This window comes from Vanellus vanellus (assembly GCF_965231255.1).
Source record: "Vanellus vanellus genome assembly, chromosome: 3".
Classification (NCBI taxonomy): domain Eukaryota; kingdom Metazoa; phylum Chordata; class Aves; order Charadriiformes; family Charadriidae; genus Vanellus; species Vanellus vanellus.
Window position 1 is genome coordinate 2,895,515 of NC_138907.1, and position 17,928 is coordinate 2,913,442.

General features: G+C 39.7%; 2 protein-coding genes across 7 annotated transcripts in view; one reads left to right on the plus strand and one right to left on the minus strand.

The window, feature by feature from the left end:
* EML6 (EMAP like 6) overlaps positions 1-13,690 on the plus strand; it is a gene marked incomplete at both ends in the record, with an annotated part of 116,015 nt that extends 102,325 nt beyond the window's left edge. Inside the window, 12 exons of one of the 2 annotated variants that reach the window (XM_082480602.1) lie at positions 1,277-1,297; positions 1,671-1,844; positions 2,557-2,765; positions 4,769-4,926; positions 5,627-5,741; positions 7,005-7,193; positions 8,303-8,475; positions 9,091-9,253; positions 10,005-10,108; positions 11,284-11,437; positions 11,824-11,924; positions 13,666-13,690. In XM_082480602.1, coding sequence (XP_082336728.1) covers positions 1,277-1,297; positions 1,671-1,844; positions 2,557-2,765; positions 4,769-4,926; positions 5,627-5,741; positions 7,005-7,193; positions 8,303-8,475; positions 9,091-9,253; positions 10,005-10,108; positions 11,284-11,437; positions 11,824-11,924; positions 13,666-13,690 — 1,586 coding nt within the window. The remainder of the gene's footprint in view (positions 1-1,276; positions 1,298-1,670; positions 1,845-2,556; positions 2,766-4,768; positions 4,927-5,626; positions 5,742-7,004; positions 7,194-8,302; positions 8,476-9,090; positions 9,254-10,004; positions 10,109-11,283; positions 11,438-11,823; positions 11,925-13,665) is intronic. The other variant, XM_082480603.1, reaches the window with a different exon arrangement.
* A 273-nt stretch (positions 13,691-13,963) lies between these two features.
* RTN4 (reticulon 4) overlaps positions 13,964-17,928 on the minus strand; it is a 50,539-nt gene continuing 46,574 nt past the window's right edge. For 2 of the 5 annotated variants that reach the window (XM_082480405.1, XM_082480404.1), the window contains one exon: positions 13,964-17,725. In XM_082480405.1, the coding sequence (XP_082336531.1) occupies positions 17,683-17,725 (43 nt within the window). In that variant the 3' untranslated portion in view covers positions 13,964-17,682. The remainder of the gene's footprint in view (positions 17,726-17,928) is intronic. The other 3 variants (XM_082480407.1, XM_082480408.1, XM_082480406.1) reach the window with 2 other exon arrangements.

The window sequence follows — 17,928 nt, forward strand, 5'->3', positions numbered from 1 at the left end:
GACTCTCCATACAGCAAAGTTTTACTCAAAAATTATCAGGGGCACTGATTTATGTTGGGCTTTTCTGTGTAGGAATTTTGCCAGGACATGCCAGTGTTACTGTCCTCAAACTTTTTCTTTGATTATAAAGAGGTAATCAAGCTTCAGGATTTTCTTATGATTTCCATTTCATCTCTGATTGTGAGTCATTGGATTTTAGAGTTAATTGTAGTACAATTATATTTTTGAAAGCAAGCTTTGCTAAACTGCACTAAATCATGTCATTAATCTGTAATCGTAAGATTTACAGAATTCCCTTTTTCCTTCCTGTATCCAAGGTGCTGTTTAGCAGCAACATGCTTTGCAGTGAAAATACAATAATGAAAATTTCCTATGCAGAAGTACAAAAGCTATATGGAAAAGGAAAGAAATAGAGTGAAATCTCAACAGAAGTTATGACACGTGTAAGGGGCCAATTGTGAAACCATATGTATTTATGTGTTTGTTATTTACACGGAGAGTCCTGTTAGATTCCCTAGTCCCTTTTGCAGGAGTAAACGTTGTATGGGGAATGCAGGATTGCTTGTCCCAAGCCTTGAGAACGATCTGTTGCCTTTCACTTAAGCTAGCTTAATACCGGAATAATTAATTTTGTGAAGAAGAATGGTGTCCTTCTAATTCATATCATTCTAGGAGGAGACTCAAGTCCATAACTTCTGTAATAAGTAACTTAACAGGGGACAGAAAAATAGTAGTAGATGAAGACCCTGACAAACCATCTTTGCCACCTGTACCGAGTGCTGTCATTTCAATTTGAATGTTGAGTAAACATAAAAATCTGTACATATTGTCAGAGCTCCGGTTCAAAATACTGATTTCTATGACATGGAAAAGGTAACTGTTAAAGGCCCTTTTTCTAGTCTGTCAATAAGAGCCCATGAAATCAGTGTTTCTGATTTTGCTTGATAGTCTGTATAACTACAGCTTCATTTAACTTTTAAATTTAATAGTTTTTAAAAACTGCATGTCTTTAGCATTTCTTTTAAATACCATCTTTTAAAGTCAAAAGTACTAAATATTGTTGCGATATTTGTGTATAAAAAGCAATATACCCAAAAAAGTTCAACAATATTCCTGCTTATTTGTTTTGTTGATTTAATCCATACCCATTTTCAAATTTTTAATTTTTTTTTTCCTTCTGGTGCTGATGCTGGCACTTCAGCATTAGAAACATGACTTATTTCACCTATTGTTTTCCCTTGGTGCTTCCTCATTTGCCATTGCTCTCACAATGCAGGTGATATGACAGAATTTCCAGGTAAGGCTGATTCGTTTGTGAATTTTAGTCAGCAGAATTATGTAAAAGTTTCATGTAACCTCATTGTATCTGTGTGGATCGCGGATACAAGTGAAACATCTACAGACAATTTCTTTTGCATGAGGTTCTTCATAAATGTTATGTTGTTCTTTTTAGAATTTGTCTTACTTCATGAAATAACAATGATTCCCCCCTGTGTTTTGCAAGCTATTATGATTTTTTTTGAGTAGTGTTAATCTTCAAATGAAACAAAACAAAACCCCACAACTTATAAGTGTCTGTTGAGGTTCAATGTTCTTGAAAATGCCTGTTTTGCTCTGAAGCTTTCCAGATGCTGAATTAATCTCGTTTTAATGCATCTTTTTGCATGTAGGTACAACGCCTACAATTCATATATGGGATGCTATGAGTAAGCAAACGATTTCAATGCTGCGTTGCTTCCACACCAAAGGGGTCAACTACGTTAACTTCAGTGCAACTGGCAAACTTCTGGTTTCAGTGGGAGTTGATCCAGAACATACTATCACAGTGTGGAGGTGGCAAGAAGGTAACTCTGGAAGAATATTCCTTCAGCCTAACAGAACTGTGTTACCATTATTTGCTTTTCCAGTCTTTGCAATAGATTTGTGTTCTTACTCTGAGTATCATGGCTCCCTAAGTCACAAAATCGGTTAAAGGAGATAGCAAAGTGCTAGAAAGTATGAATAAGAAAATAAGTTTTAAACTTCTATTGTAAGTAGAAGTAAATTAAGGAAAGAATGTTGTTTAATGTAAAATTCCATTAGATTAAGTATTTTCTTTTTTTTCCTAAAATACTTGAACTTGAAATTCTGTGCTGTAGATAGGCCTTTGGGAAGTCGTTTCCAGAAAAGAATTATCATCTTCAGAAATGGTGGAGGGGAGAGAAGTGTCTCAGCTCCCTAGATGTTTCCCTGTGTGTTTCACCAGACGGTAACTCATTGATGATATTCAGAATGTCTGTGGTGTTATTTCACTGACCAAGGAGACAAGTCATGCTATGAAGACCTCAATCTGCATTTCCTAAAACTGTCAGATGCAATGGAATAACCAGGGACCTGGCAGGTTGCATGAATTAAGATATTTGATACACTAAATAATGTTCAGATTTTCTTAGTTTTCAGCATCTGAGACACAGTTCTCTAATGCAATAGCAGGTCAATTTATTTTATAAAGTCATATCAGAGCCTTATTTTGCAGGTAAATTTAACTTTATTTCTATCCTTTCCTAATTAAAACAGGGGCTAAAGTTGCTAGCAGGGGAGGACACCTGGAGAGGATATTCGTTGTAGAGTTCCGCCCAGATTCAGACACTCAGTTTGTGTCTGTTGGGGTAAAACACATGAAGTTCTGGACATTAGCTGGCAGTGCTTTGCTTTATAAGAAAGGAGTCATTGGTTCCATGGAAGATGCCAAAATGCAAACCATGCTTTCTGTTGCCTTCGGAGCAGTGAGTTCAAATTACTTGCTACAGAATTTTATAATACATTTTATTAAAACTGCGAGTGTCAATTTCCTTTGTTGAAACCCGGGACAGCGTGGACCGTGCAAGACCATGGAGCTCTTGCTTATTTGAGATGTGTAGTTCTTTAGATCCTCGCATAAGTTTTCTAAACACGGTTGGGTTTATCTGTCAGTGAACATTTGTTATTAGTGTCTGTGCATACCTACAGCATCAGCTGCCATGGCTTTTTTTTTTTTTTTTTACTTTGCTCATTATTTAGCACTTCAGAGGTTAATTTAGAAAAATGTCATACTCTTATTTTGTGTATGGGCTCTGCAATGCTCTTTTTCTGCTGATAGTATTTAGTATGACATATGCTAGTGATCCAACTAATGGTGACATTATATAATGCTCTCTGGTGTGATCATTAAGGAACTGTAGCACTGTGCTTTAGACTTCATAGTTAAGGAAAATAATGCACATTAAGAGTGAAAAAGCAGTGCTACTATGATACTAAGGTCTGAAATACCTTCTGCTTCATCCGGAAACCCCATAGAAATTACCTTTGTAAAGGTTAAGCATATATTATACAAATCACCAATTAAATTTGCTCCTAATCTATCACCCTGGACAACAGTAAGAATGTGTGAAATGTGAATGTATAAAATTAGGCTCCCAAATCCTCCTCCTTGTGCCCAAAACAAGTGACTTTGCTGTCAAAAATTGCTTAACACAAAACATTTCTTTCTATTCCAATGGCATTATTCCAGTACAAAATAGGAGTAGTGTAATGGAAAGTAACGACACCAGAATTGATTTTAAAAAAGAAGCAGAATGTAATATTAGAACAAATTGCTTGCCTGTACTTTCCAAGTAGAAACAGTCCAACAGCCATTTTCTTTTCTACAATAATAAAACTAATGTCTCGTAAGGGGCACCTTCAAAACCAGCAGGTGAACTCAACTGCATTAGCATATGTCATTCATGCAGAATGTTTTTTTTTCTTCCTCAAGTATGTGTCATTGAATCCCACTGGAAGTATGAGTCCATGTCACAGGAGCATGAGTAAATTGTTCTTAATAGAGCAGGGGCTGTGCGCATACCCTCTGCTTCTGCATGTATCCATGGACCTCACTCTTTCATCCAGGTCCATTGAATGCCAAAGTCAACAGGACATTCTGGGATACAGCCGCACTACGTTTTTGTCTCAAATGGTGGAAAGTTATTCTGGGCCTTCTTTCTCCCAGTTCCTTCAACAGACACCATTGCTGTTTATTGCAGAACATGAGACGTTCTTTTGAATCCCCGTCAAAAGGGTTCCCTTACGATTTTTCCTGGTATCTATTATTTCACAGTCAGTGGACTTCAAGGTCAGACCATCTTTAGTTCTCAAGGCAAGCTTTTCCATTTAACACAGCACACTCCAAAAGAGCGTTTGCAATGCAGAATACTTGCTACTTTTTTCCATTCCCCAGGGAGTCCCAGACCTCTGACCAGTTTGCTCCATGGAGGGCTTTCATGGCTTTTATGAGAAATTATGCCATTGCTGTGATGCCTAAAGTAGGTAACAGGTTGAGTTAGTTCTGCATTTGAGTTTATACACTTCATTTTCAACATCTTGAAGGTACTGCTTGCCAGTCCCCTATACTGGGATTCTCGCTGACACATACTCAAAGAAGAAAGAAATGTCACTTAGAATTCAGTAGTGGTAACCTGCCGTCCATCTCACCAGCAGGAGACATGACATAGCATACGCGTAGCAGAAGTAGTACATCCACCTGAAAGGTCTCAAGATGAGACGCGCGAGGTGAATGTGCCTTACACATATGATTTATAACATCTCAAAGGAACACGGTTAGAGTGCAGTCATTAAACTCATTCTCTCGATTCCTACATTCACTGTGTAGTTGACTTTTCTCAGGAAATGCAGTAGCTAAAAGAATTTTAATTCAAGCTGAGCAAACCGCTAAGGTATTTATTATATCAGAGATCATTGCTATTTGTTGCAGAATAACCTTACATTTACTGGTGCCATAAATGGAGATGTCTACGTCTGGAAGGATCATTTTCTGATTAGACTTGTGGCAAAAGCTCACACAGGGCCAGTGTTTACAATGTACACGACTCTTCGAGATGGACTCATTGTTACAGGAGGAAAGGAGAGACCGTAAGACATACAATCTTTCTAAAGTCCACAACTTTTGTCCCTTGTATGATTTATTCTTTTTTATTTATCCAATATCCTAGATGTACACAATGCTTCCCAGAGATAAATGGTGTCTGTGCTGTAGCAATCTAAATTTTACATAACGTGCCCACGTGCCTTTGTAAGTAAAGGACTAATAAGTAGGGCACTCAAGAGTCACAGTAATGCACATTCTCTGCAAAGGACATACTAAACCTCAAGTTAGCAATTGATGTGAACACCTATATAAGCTCCTTGTCACGTGAGCTCCAGCCAGCCTGGCATAAGTGGGTTTTTCTTAATTTTTTAATTCTGTCAAACTACAGACAACCTCGCCCAGTGGAGGCTCTGTGATTAGCAAGTTCTTCATTTTACTGGAAGCAACATGTTTGCTGAGCTTATTTTGGTGACAGAAATTTCAGACTAAGTGACAAGAGAACAATTTGTTTTTTACAAATTAGGCATGATACCGTTGTTTTATAAAACGTGAACTGTGATACGTTTACATTTTTATTATTTACTTTCTATTGCACAATAGTGAGGTGTCTTTAAATACAGGAGAAGGTAATTCAATGTATGTTTTATTATTTAATCAAGAAAATACTGATGGGATTTACATATGGGATTTGTTGTAGCCTATGCAGAAGGAGACATCTGGGTAACACAACACACTTCTTTTCAGCACTAAAGAAGGGGGAGCTGTAAAGCTATGGGATCAAGAGATGAAACGGTGCCGAGCATTTCAGCTTGAGACAGGCCAGCTCATTGAGTGTGTGCGCTCCGTCTGCAGAGGAAAAGTAAGTGAGCTCGTGCGGCAGATGTTACACTTTGGCACGCATCACTGCATGTTGTTCTTGGTGGAGGTTGGATGCGAGACACACGAGAGAAGACTTTTGTAAATTTATGGGAAGAAGCTTTGTCTGCCTACTTAGTGACAATTCCTGACTCGTCTTCCTGAGCTCCCTGATAGGCTTTAAACTGCACAAAGGTCACATTTCTGACGCTTAGTGCCTGCCTTGCCTGTGGTCGGCAAGGAGAGGGAAAAGCATTTGAAGGACTATAAAAGGTAGTGCTAAGAGTAGGAACATATTTCACCAGGGTAAGACCTTCTCTCACGCCTTTCTTCGCAAGTGACAAAAGGAATTTGGGTACCTACTTTACAAGATTTGCTTCCCGTGAAATGTAGGTGCAGCTCAGGTGCTTCAGTTAGGCAGAATGGATTCTAGCTTTTTTTTTTTTTTTTTTTTTTTTAAGTCACAAGTAAAACAAGTTGCCACTGGGAATTACTGATTGACTTTAAGTTTTGGTAAAGTGGGAAACAATAGAAATAACTGGGTGATTTGAGATGCTAAAATCACTCTTGCACATTTAAATTGTTCTTGTAAATGTTGTGAAAGGAGTGTGGGCTGGTGCAGGAGTGTTATTTCAAATGATGGATATCTGTCCAACCTAACACTTCATGGAATGTTGTCTGTTTAACTTTGTATATCAAGTCTCAGGGATTTAACATGCTCTTTAATAACTACAACACTGGGTAATGTTGTTTAATATTTCTAATCAAGTAGCCATTAACCAATTCCAAACTGTGTCTATTTATGCTTTTTCCAAGTATTTGCCAAGAAAGTTCAAGCAGTTTAGATGATAACAGTAGATGCAAGGTGCTCTTAAATAGTCTAAATGAGCCTAAAGCCCTGTTTTGATTTTTGTGTTTGTTTTTTTTTTATTATTGCCCAAATATTATATTAGTTATCTTAGAGATATGAGAATCATGTTTTGCCAACTTGCATGTAAACACTTTGATCTGAATTAAAATCCTTAATGGCAAGATGGAAATCCACCACGGTCACTCAACAGTAACACCAGAACATGGTATGAGATCTCAAAATGTGAAAGTGTCAGTGTTTTCCTCTCCTATTTTTAAGATGCTGCATGAACAAGCAGTATAAATCAGGATGAGTTATCGCAGATATTTCAGCAGTACATCAGTACTTTACTGCTATTGATATATCCTGTCTGTTATACCGACAACCCATCTCATTCTTTTTTTCGGCTACAAACAGGGGAAAATTTTAGTGGGAACAAAAGATGGAGAAATCCTTGAAGTAGGGGAAAAAAATGCTGCTTCAAACTTGTTGATTGACTGTCACATGGAAGGGGAAATCTGGGGCTTAGCAACGCACCCCTCAAAAGACATATTTATCTCTGCAAGTAATGATGGAACAGCAAGAATCTGGGACCTGTCTGACAAAGTGAGTATCACTACATTGAAAAGTCTACGATTAAAAATGATCATTTTATACAGCTGTGCGTTTTTTCAACTGTACGATGTGCCAGCTATGTACGCGCCTTTGAGCAGCCATGTAAAGTCAGCAGTGTTTCTCTTCTGGTTTGGTATGGTTCTTTTTCTTCTGCTATGTGGCAACGTGAAAAGGTATGTCTTTGGTGAGGTGCCACGCTGCTCTATCCAAAAGCAAGCAATTTGCAGAGAAATGCAGTTATTTAAAAGCACTCACGATGATGGACTTCTTTTTGTTGTCTATTGCTTATTTTGATCTAAAAGTACAGGCTGGCATGGATTAAGGGAGCATTTTAATTCCGTGCCGACAGACTGGGTGACACAGATTGTCCTGTCACTGACTAATATGCGGACCCTGACAATAAGCCTGCCTTACTGGCAAGCATGGCTCCCTCCTTTTTAGAGCCTTTCTTTAAACCGATCATGTTGCATATGTGTAGTTCGGGATTTTTTTTTCCCACGCCAAATTGCGTAACAACATCAATTTTTAAAAATAAAAAATAAATAAAACATTTTAAAAAAATAACAAAAAGGTTTCTGCTTAAGCTAGCCTACATAAACCTTTTTAAAAGGTAGTTACCTGAGCTAACAAGGATAATTTTAAATATCGAAAATGAATATATTATCAATACAATCGGGTAAGTGAAAATGCAAGAGCATTCTCGTGTGTTTTCACGTAGCAAATCAAATGGAAAAATCCTACCCTGATGAGCAGTTGCAGAAGCTATCAAAAGCACCTTTCAAACAAAACAGGAAATTGATTTTTCAGCCTTTTCTGCTACATAGTATTCTTTCTGGTGTAAAATTTGAAGTCACCCTGCAACAAGATAGATGCAAACATAAAACTCCCCTTTGAATTACATCTATACTTTGAAGTCTGTGGTGCGACATATGCCTGGTGGGATGTGATTTTTTGATGTGAAATTTCAGATTTATATTTAGAGGAAACTATAGACAATTTGTTTTTAATAAGTGACTTTTATACTTTGTGTTTGGAAGCTTTCCATTTGCTCGGTAGCTTTCTCCAGGGGAGGTATGAGCCTATTGCTTTTGTCAATACAGAAACTGCTGAACAAAGTGAATCTAGGTCATCCAGCAAGATGTGCCGCATATAGTCCTGATGGTGAAATGGTTGCAATTGGCATGAAGAATGGAGAATTTGTTATTTTACTTGTAAACAGCCTTAAGGTTTGGGGCAAAAAGCGAGACAGGAAGTCTGCAATTCAGGATATCAGGTATGTCAGAAATTTCAGTTAAGTTCTCTAAATACACAGCCCTTACTCAAGAAAAAGTCCATCAAGTTTCAAGTTGATTTCCAGATTTTTTGTAACTCCCATATTTGGTGAAACCCGCATGAAATCATGAAATGCATTTTACCAGCTGACTGGTGTCTTTACATTCACCTAACCCTTGCATAAGCTTTAGGTATACGTAAATATATCTTATGTACCACATGCTTTTTTCTCTCTGTGATTACTTCAGTTATATCCACTTGAATATAGCTAGTAATTTGTACACTGTGGAGCTGTGATTATGGGAATTGCTATTAAAGTACATTTTAAAGTTGCAATTCCTGTTGCTTTCTCATAGAGAATTAGCGTTACGCTGCACGTTGTGCCGAGCGCTTTATGCAAGTGCAATATTAACATCGGTTAACTACGTACAATATCCTCAATCTCCCTCATCTACTAAGCATCAAGGTTTGGTTTGGATTCAATCTTGCCATTACTGGAAGGTTTTTCTTGTTTCCCAGTAAAAGAAATTTGTTCTCTTGTGTTAACATGAGAAGCAAAAGAAAATCTGGCACAGGAAAAGTAAATTATATCCCCATTCCATGTTCTGTTGTCTAGGATCAGCCCAGATAACAAGTTTTTGGCGGTGGGTTCACAAGAACATACTGTAGATTTTTATGATCTCACCCAAGGTACAACCCTAAACCGAATAGGCTACTGCAAAGACATTGCAAGTTTTGTCATACAGATGGATTTTTCTGCAGACAGCAGGTACATTCAGGTATGTCTCGGGTAGGCCCGCGTTTGTTTGTATTTATTGCAACTTAACCTGTTACCAGACATAATAACAAGATGGAGGTAAGAAAGGGTGAGGGAGGCTTTCCAAAGTTACTCTGAATTTCAAGGCGCCCCTAAATCTTCTGAGGTAGGCCAGACAACTCAGATTGCCTGAAGGATATTCACAGAGCTTATGTAAAGTCCTCTCTTTCTTTCTAAATGCTGAGGTCTTCCCCCTGCGTTCTGCATCTCCGACCGTAGCAACGTGGCTCAGTTCCCTTACAAGATCAGTAGCGTGCTGAAGGCAAAGTATTCCCTCATTTCAAGGGAATGAGTGTAACACTGAGAAAGGAATTGTGGAGTATAACAGTATATAAACAGTTCTCCTTCTCCTTTTGCCTAGGGTGGGATGCATATGAGAGCTGAATTAGTATGTGGTTTCCTTCTGAAATGTTTCTGATTTAGTAAAATTAGGTTGAGATAAACCATAGAGTATATAAGTAAAAGGAAATCTACCAGCTATGCAGTACGCATATGAACACCTCATTCAATGATCATCCTCCAACATTGTTATTACTTCAGATTGCATATAGTGAATTCTAGCTAATTAGGGATGAAAAGAAGTTTTACCCTAGGTTTTATCGTAGGTGTTTATTTCCTGATAAAACCTGTTGAGACTATTACTGCTGGAAATCTAATAAAGAATATGATGTACTTATGGCAAAGCTACTAGCTTTTTCCTTTCCTACTTTCAGGTATCAACAGGTGCCTATAAGCGTCAAGTTCACGAGGTACCACTAGGAAAGCAAATAACAGACCCGGCATTGATAGAAAAGATCACGTGGGCCACGTGGACAAGGTAAAAAACTGAAGAACAATGTTCTGCCTGATCGGGGACAGGTGTAATACAGAACTAAGATCAGATCACAAGATCGCGTTGTGTAAATCAAATGTTTGAAACGTCCCCAGGGTTTGGCAAACCTGCGAGAGAGCACACAAACGCTCCCCTTCCTCAAAGCTCTATTTTACACACTTACTTTTTTTTACACACGTTTGTAGCTGGTCAGTGTCTGTAGTAATACCGAGGGCTGTCTGTCCTATACCCACAGCGGCTTGTTGCCATGCCTCCCAGGCTTCCCGACAGCGAGGTGCACGGCCCCTCACCTGGCCCTGTACCGCTTCCAGCTTCGCTGCTATTGGCGCGCTGGCGTAGGCGCTGCCTTATCCCTCATCAGCAAACGCAAGCAGCACAGGAGGAATGCAAACACGAGCTAATTATACTGAGGAAGGGAGTTCTGGGTATCATTAAAATATATTTACTGACATGGATTTATATAGGCCCCTCCCAACACGATTACAAAACTATGGCTGTGCTCTTACTGTAGAAAGTGGAACAGGCCAAAAGCAGATCTGACAGTAAAGAGCGGGTGACAATACAGGCAGGTTTTAGGAGACGGTAAGCGAGAGTCCTCCTACTCTTACTGCTCCGCTATCAAGCAGGCATAAAAATCTGCCCCAAATTACTCATTTCTAAGGACTCTTGACAGATTGTGGGAGTGGGGCAGACAGTAAAATGCAGGTAAATAAAAATCAAGGAACTTAAACTAAGGGAAAAACAGCTCTGTTAAGAGATACTCTACATCCAAACAAGCATCCCCTCATTCAGGAACTTATGGCTAAGAGAAGAGACCATCACTGTCAAAAATCACTGTGGAAGGGCACATACTTGTCCATAAGAAAGGAGGAGACCAGAGGTGCACAAGCTGCTTGTATAAAATGATGCAAGTGGTTTCACAGGAGATAAACCGCGGGATTTATGGATAGAGACAGTTTTAAGTCACACACAAAAAAGGTACATTCCTGTGATGCTTTCTATTATGAGACCACATTCAGTGCAATGAGGGGAGAGACTTGTTTTTAAAGGCGGCAGCTTTTTATTACCAGGCTGTGTTGCCTCACCGTGCTCTGGAAGAGAGCAGTGGCAAGTTATGTCTTATGGTCTAATGCTCTTTTCTTAACTTGCTTTTGGAACAGCATTCTTGGAGATGAAGTCATTGGAATTTGGCCACGAAACGCAGAAAAGGCAGATGTCAATTGTGCCTGCGTGACCCACGCTGGCCTAAACATAGTCACAGGAGATGACTTTGGTCTGGTGAAACTGTTTGACTTCCCGTGCACAGAAAAATTTGTAAGTGGCTATTTTATTTTAATCTAAACAGCTTGCTTTTCCCCATCTTCAATCGCCTTAGCATAGGATTTTAAGGCATCCAAAGGGCGCGGTCCAACAGGCCATCTCCAGGCTGCTCCTGGCCAGTGCTGGCTCCAGGAGTGTGGGAGTTAGTCGGGCGGCAGAAGGGCCGTCCCCGGGAGAGCAGCTCGCAGGGGGCAGCAGAGCTGTCGACCGGCCGCCGGGGAGGACACAACCCAGTCAGGTGCGGAGCTGGGATTGCTGTGGGCTTGAAGAAACCAGTACTGCTGGGGACGCGATTTTCTCTACACTCGCAAGGCAACTTTGTCACTCTGTAATGTTGCGGTACAGTGCTAATTCCCGAACTTCTGTTCTTTTTTCAATAGGCCAAACACAAGCGGTATTTTGGACACTCTGCACACGTCACCAACATACGTTTTTCTCATGATGACAAGTACGTTATAAGTACAGGAGGAGATGACTGCAGGTAACTGCTTATTTATTTTTGATCAAAAACTTTGCACCCTTCTACACCAAACCCACAGCAATGCATTTAACACCTTTCTCGGCTCACTCTGCATTCATTGAAGCCTGCTGATGTGATAGTTTCAGCTTGTTTTTCTTTTCATGGAATTGCTGTATTTTATGGTCACTAGCACCTGATTTGCCCCTGTCACCTTGGCGCCATTTGCAAGGTCATGTCTACTGGGTACAAACATCTTGCATTTGGGTTTCTGTGTCAGCAGAGAACGAGGCGCCTGCTCACAGCTCCTTGGCTGTCCTTCCTCCCTGAGAGAGGGCAGAGGAGGCAGCCCTTACCTGTCGCCGCGTGGGCCAGCACCCACCTCTGAGACTGTGGGCCCCAAGAGGCAGCTGAAGGAGCCCCGGCTGCTGGCACAGGAACCACTTGTGCGTCTGAAGAACATTTAGATCAGACAAAGACAGCTGGTGAGGGTGTCAGTCACACAAAAATAACTGAACAGCTCCAGCCCAGCAAAGGGTAGGACAGGAATTCTGGCTGATAGAGGATCGACAGATTTAGAAAGACATTTCAAATAACAGAAGGTTTCTCAAAAGGTGCCTTAAGTTTGTGTTGGGGTGTTTTTGTGGCGCTTTTTTTTTCCTAAATAAAAAGGAGAGAAAAAAGGACAGCCTCTGTGTGTGTGTGCACACGCATGTGATTCCTGCTGGATCCCTCCCCGACTCTATTTGAGCTTCCAGTACTGCTGAGAGAGGACACTTACTGTCAAGCAAAACAGGGAGCAGAAAGGTGAGGAACAAAAACTAAACGTGGTTAAACAGGAATGGTAAGACACTTTTTAAACAGCAAAATGTAGAACTAGAAAAACTGAAAAGCAACAAGGTAGGAAACGAAAGGGCACAAATTCTCACAGGACCAAGTGTCTTGTCTTGCAGACAAGAACCAGGTATTTATAACTGCTTCCTCAGCAAGAAGAATACAGGCCAGAGACTGCAAGATTTGAGTCATTTTTGCCCATGAGTGAGACTACATGTCTCTTCCAGAAGCAGAAAACGAAATACTGATGTGTGTTGCATGACGCTCGGCTCCCCTCAGTAAGCCTGCAGCGTAGGTACGGGTGTTACGTTCCGTCTGTTCAGCACCCTGTGGTCAATTTAACTCTCCTCCCATTGCATGAGATGAGCCTTCCCCCCTCCCCCGACCTCAGGTTTTCATTTTCCACTTTGGGGGAAAAAGAAATGGAAATGGGGCAAAAAAGGGAAGCATTTGTCTTTGAAAAAGGGGTTGCACAGCGGAGAGCAGGACTCTCTCAGATCAGAACACAGATCCGTAGGAACAAAGGCTGCATATACCTCAATTCTCAACCTGCAGGCCGGGGTGACATAAACTCAGAAAACCTTATCAGCTGCCTTAATTTTGACATTGTAGTTATGATGAGGATTTACTGATTTAAAGTATAAGTATACAGAGCACAATAATAGCATTCTCAACCTCTAGGCCTTCACTAATCACACACGCACTAGTTAGAATGCTCTAACTCTCTCCCGAGAAAAGGCATTGCATTCAGTGCCCGGTATTTGTTGAATGAGTAATTCCAGGGCTTAACGTTGCTTTACCTGGCATCCTGCTGGTACACCTACACTTATAGCCAGGTATGTATTTAACGGAGCCTCTTGATGACAACCTTCAGCATATCATACTAAGTTACTCAGTGAAATAACTATGCTCTCAATTAATTTCTTTGTAGCGTATTTGTATGGCGATGTCTTTGAAAGGAGACTCTCTTGCTGCTGTTACTGCCACCACCAAGTGACTGCTCTGGATGAGCCATGAATGCCTCTACCCCTTCGGCTGCTGTAATTTCCATACGATGCTGCATGGATTACACATTTTCAGATTACTCATATGAAATTACTGAACGTGAATGTGATTTTTCATTTGAAAGACCAATATCCTTGAGAAGGAAGCTGAAGTTTGAAAGGGAATCGTTTTGTAACCTGGGTAGGCCAAAGTGATGAACAGTTCGCTCACAAAGCTGCTTTTGCCTAATACTGTGTTATTCAAACCATGTCTGAAAAGGGAGCACACTGAGAAAATGCTGGGCCCTTTAATTTGCATAATTTCAAAATTTATGGCTTGAACGTTTGTCCAAGAAAGCTGGTGATTTTGAACCACACCTGCTTAAAACTCAAATTTGGTGCACTGAGTAAAACTGCAAGCTTTTAATGAGCATGCTGGGGTTCACACTTCAGCTTTCAGTAATCGAAGGAGCAAACTATCATTTTTTTAAATCCATTTTATTTTTAAATATATATATATTTGGCAAAATTTTCTATCCATTAAGTGCCTTTGAATAATTTTCCAGTAGTATGGGCTACAGTCTTGCCTCCCACCAATTGCTTTCAACATACGGTGCTATAACTTTCACAGAGAGGAGGGCTAACCATTAACACCTTTTCCAGATGCGTACTTACATTATCCCTGTTTTTCGCTTTGGTTTTTCATATCTTCACAACTGAATTCCAAAATATTTCCGAGAGCAAGAAGCTACGCGCTGTGATAAGGACAAATTCCTGATGGCGTTACACCTCTTGATAAACAATTGGTTCGTGATGGTAGCTTGACTGCAGCCAGAATTTGAAGCTTAAATGGTGAGTAGAGGGGGAGAGAGGGAGTGTGGAGAGACTTGGATAAAGACATTTTAACACAAATAATCAGGAAGCCGTTCCCCAAGCGTTCCTGCACTCTCCCTGTTGATGGGAAAATGTGCTTTATTGGTAGCTACGTCCACAGGCAGTGGCCATCTAGTATATTTAAGAAGTGGTTTGAAAGCCTCCCGCAATCACAATTTCCCGTTCTTCCCATTCTGGAGGGGCCTCCTGAAGACATCCAAAGTGATCTCTAGGCACACCTGGTACATCACCAGTGCGGACTGGGCATACCCTCCAGCAGGCAGCTAGTCCCATGCTGCTTATGAATAGAAATTAGATCGCTCTGATAGCAGAAAATTCACCTATCCTCAAGAAAAGCATAATTTTTTACTAAATTTGGAATCCTCTCCCCATCGTTGCTTCTTGTGCAGCCCCGTCATCTGTGACTGGGCTGTGGGGCAGGAGGGCAGCAGGCAGCTGAGATGAAGGGAGAGGTGCCTCCATGTGGAAGTGGAGACCATGAGCAGATGTTCACAAAAGGCAAGTAAAGCTGTTCAACAATTGTTAATGAACATTTTGTCAAAACCCCCAAAACTACAGGGACAGTGGAACTGGAGAAAGAAAAAGTAAGTCCAGCTTTTTCCAACAAAACTGTTTAAAAATGAACAGAAAATGTGGGCAAGGTCAAAACAAACGACTTTGGAGATTTCTGGCATGGAACAACATCCATATTTTGAAATTACCTTGCTTTTAAAAAGACTGTTTGTTAATCAAAAGAAACAAAGGCCTAAATAAAACGTTTAAACTTACATTTAGTCTTTGAAAAGAAATGTTAACTAGTGCTTTAGTCGCAGTTCAGGAACACTGTCACTTCGAACTGTGGAAACTTCCTGCCAATCCACTTCTAACGCTCGCTGCATAAAAAGGGAGCTGTTGGATGCAACAAACAGCCAGTTAAAGGAGTGGATCAATGTACGTTTAACACACAAAAGTGCTTCAGCAACCTCAAAGAATCACCTTTTTTTAAAATTGAATTTATTAATGCCTTATATTACTATACAGAAGATCAGTTTGTCAGATACATAATAAGAGTCCCTATGCAGTCTTTTTTTTAAAGAAACCTTCTTGATCAAATAATGTAATCATGTTAGGTGGTGATGTCAGTAAGCACCTTCTTTGCCTATGTTGTAATAATGTTCGCCTTCCTTTCACATTGATTGTATCCCAAATAAAATCAGTTGCGTGGCAGAATGCATTAATAAATGGTGATGTGAAACATATCTTAAAGCAATAGCGTCTGTCAGGAAAACACTTAAAATTTGTATGTTTATATGGTTTGGCTTTATGTATAAAATGTTCAGAAGTAATGATGTATTATATTGTAAACTAAAATATTAGTGCATGAATTTATTTTTCAATGGTCAAGATGCCATTAATTTAAAATCTGTCTCTCAAATAAATTTGGATACAAGTTTTCAACGTCCAGCTCTTAAATCAGATTCAACAAGTTGATCTGAAAACATTACTGGGACTTGCGTTGCAATTTACCTTCGAACTCAACTATGGCATCATACATTATTGTCTCAAAAATGAAAGAAACCGAGGAGCTTCACTTTTGTTTAGCAGAATCTAAAATTTCATCTGTCACAATGTTCAACAACCGACTCACAACACTGAAGTGGCGCCCGACACCGTCACCCCTGCGTCACCGAGCTGTGGGCGCAGCTGGCAGTGGTAACAACAGGGGCCTTCAGTATTCAGCTCGGAGGCCTCCTCGCTGCAGGCAAGAATCTGCGCTACAAGAACTACACGCCGAACTGAGCATCACCGGCTGACACAGCTACACGGGACATCAAATCTGTAACTGGTACTGAACAAACTGCTTCGCACTGCACATACGAAAAGAAAAGGTATCATGAAAACTCCATCTACTCACATTGCTATACGTCTGACAAACTATTTCCACCACCATGTACAATGGATATTTAATCACGATGAACTTAAACAAAATAAACACAAATATATTAAACTTGCCTCAAGAAAGCAGAATACCGATATTATTTTATGTCTATAAGCTTTATTGATACTTGGGGTTTTTGTTGGATTTTTGTTGGGTTTTTTGTTTGGTTTTTTGTTTGGTTTTTTTTTTTTTTTTTTTTTTTTACATTTCACAATGCATTCCACAGACTTAGTTCAATACAGCTTAAACTGCAAGTGTATAAATTTTCATTTATCATTTCTTGCATAACAAGGTTTTAAGTTTCCAAACAACATTTGCAGCATTAGATATTCGGTCCACAGATTATCAGAGTTTGAGAGACTGTAAAATTACTTGCTCAAAATCAACTACTGTACGTTTGTGCAACAAAGTGTAGGCTGTAATTTTCTTTTAATATATGTGGAGGTTCCTTTGTTCATTTCTCTTTTGTTTTTTTTAAACAGATGCTAGTGTTTACAGAGACATTTTAGTTTTTCGAGCTTGTGTGCGATGGAGCTAGTCCAGGAATCAGTCAATTCTCTGAAGGTATGAAGCACTGTGGAGCAGCTGAAAGATCTAAGCTTTGTGAAACACACATATATATATATATATTGGCAATTGATAAAACAATAAAATCACAATACAGCTATACTCATACCAAAAAGGCAAGATTTTTCAAAACTTGCTAAAATGGTATATTCTTCTAAAACATCTCATTTTAGAAAATTGGCATCAATCTACACAGACCATACACAGTGCACAAACTGGGAAGTGTTATCCTCCGCTCCACCTGCACTACCTCTTCTGGAACGCAGCAGGGACTACCTCTGATGAAGCAAAATGTACAGCTTTCTCAAATCTTTTGTATTAGCCAGTGCTGCACACAGGATAAAGAAAGATGATTAGTTTTAGATCCATACATAGCAGCTTACAATACTTAAGATGATGAAACACATGGCAGTCAAAACAGTTATTTTTCCTCAAACACTGCGTTGCTAAAAAATAAAGATCTGTGAAATTGCACTGCAATGTCAAGGGGTTTGCTATTCCCTGACCCTCCCCATGTAAATCCAAATGAGTAATTTTTTTCCCCCTTAAAAGATGAACTTCCTATCGATAAGTTGCTTCAGGCTTTTTACTCAGTTTTGCGCTTCAACCCAGGGATCTTTGCTTGAATCCTGCAAGAGGAACAGGAGAGGAAAGAGAAAAGCATTTGAGTAACGAACAACAAAAAAAGTAGGTGTAAACATAGTCTTAAAAACAATAACATGAAGATAATTATCATAGCAACACAAAGCTATTACATGCAGAAATCAATGAAACCGCCAAATTCTTCTTCATTCACCACCTCAACTGCAACTGCTGAGGGCCTCAGGTTTCA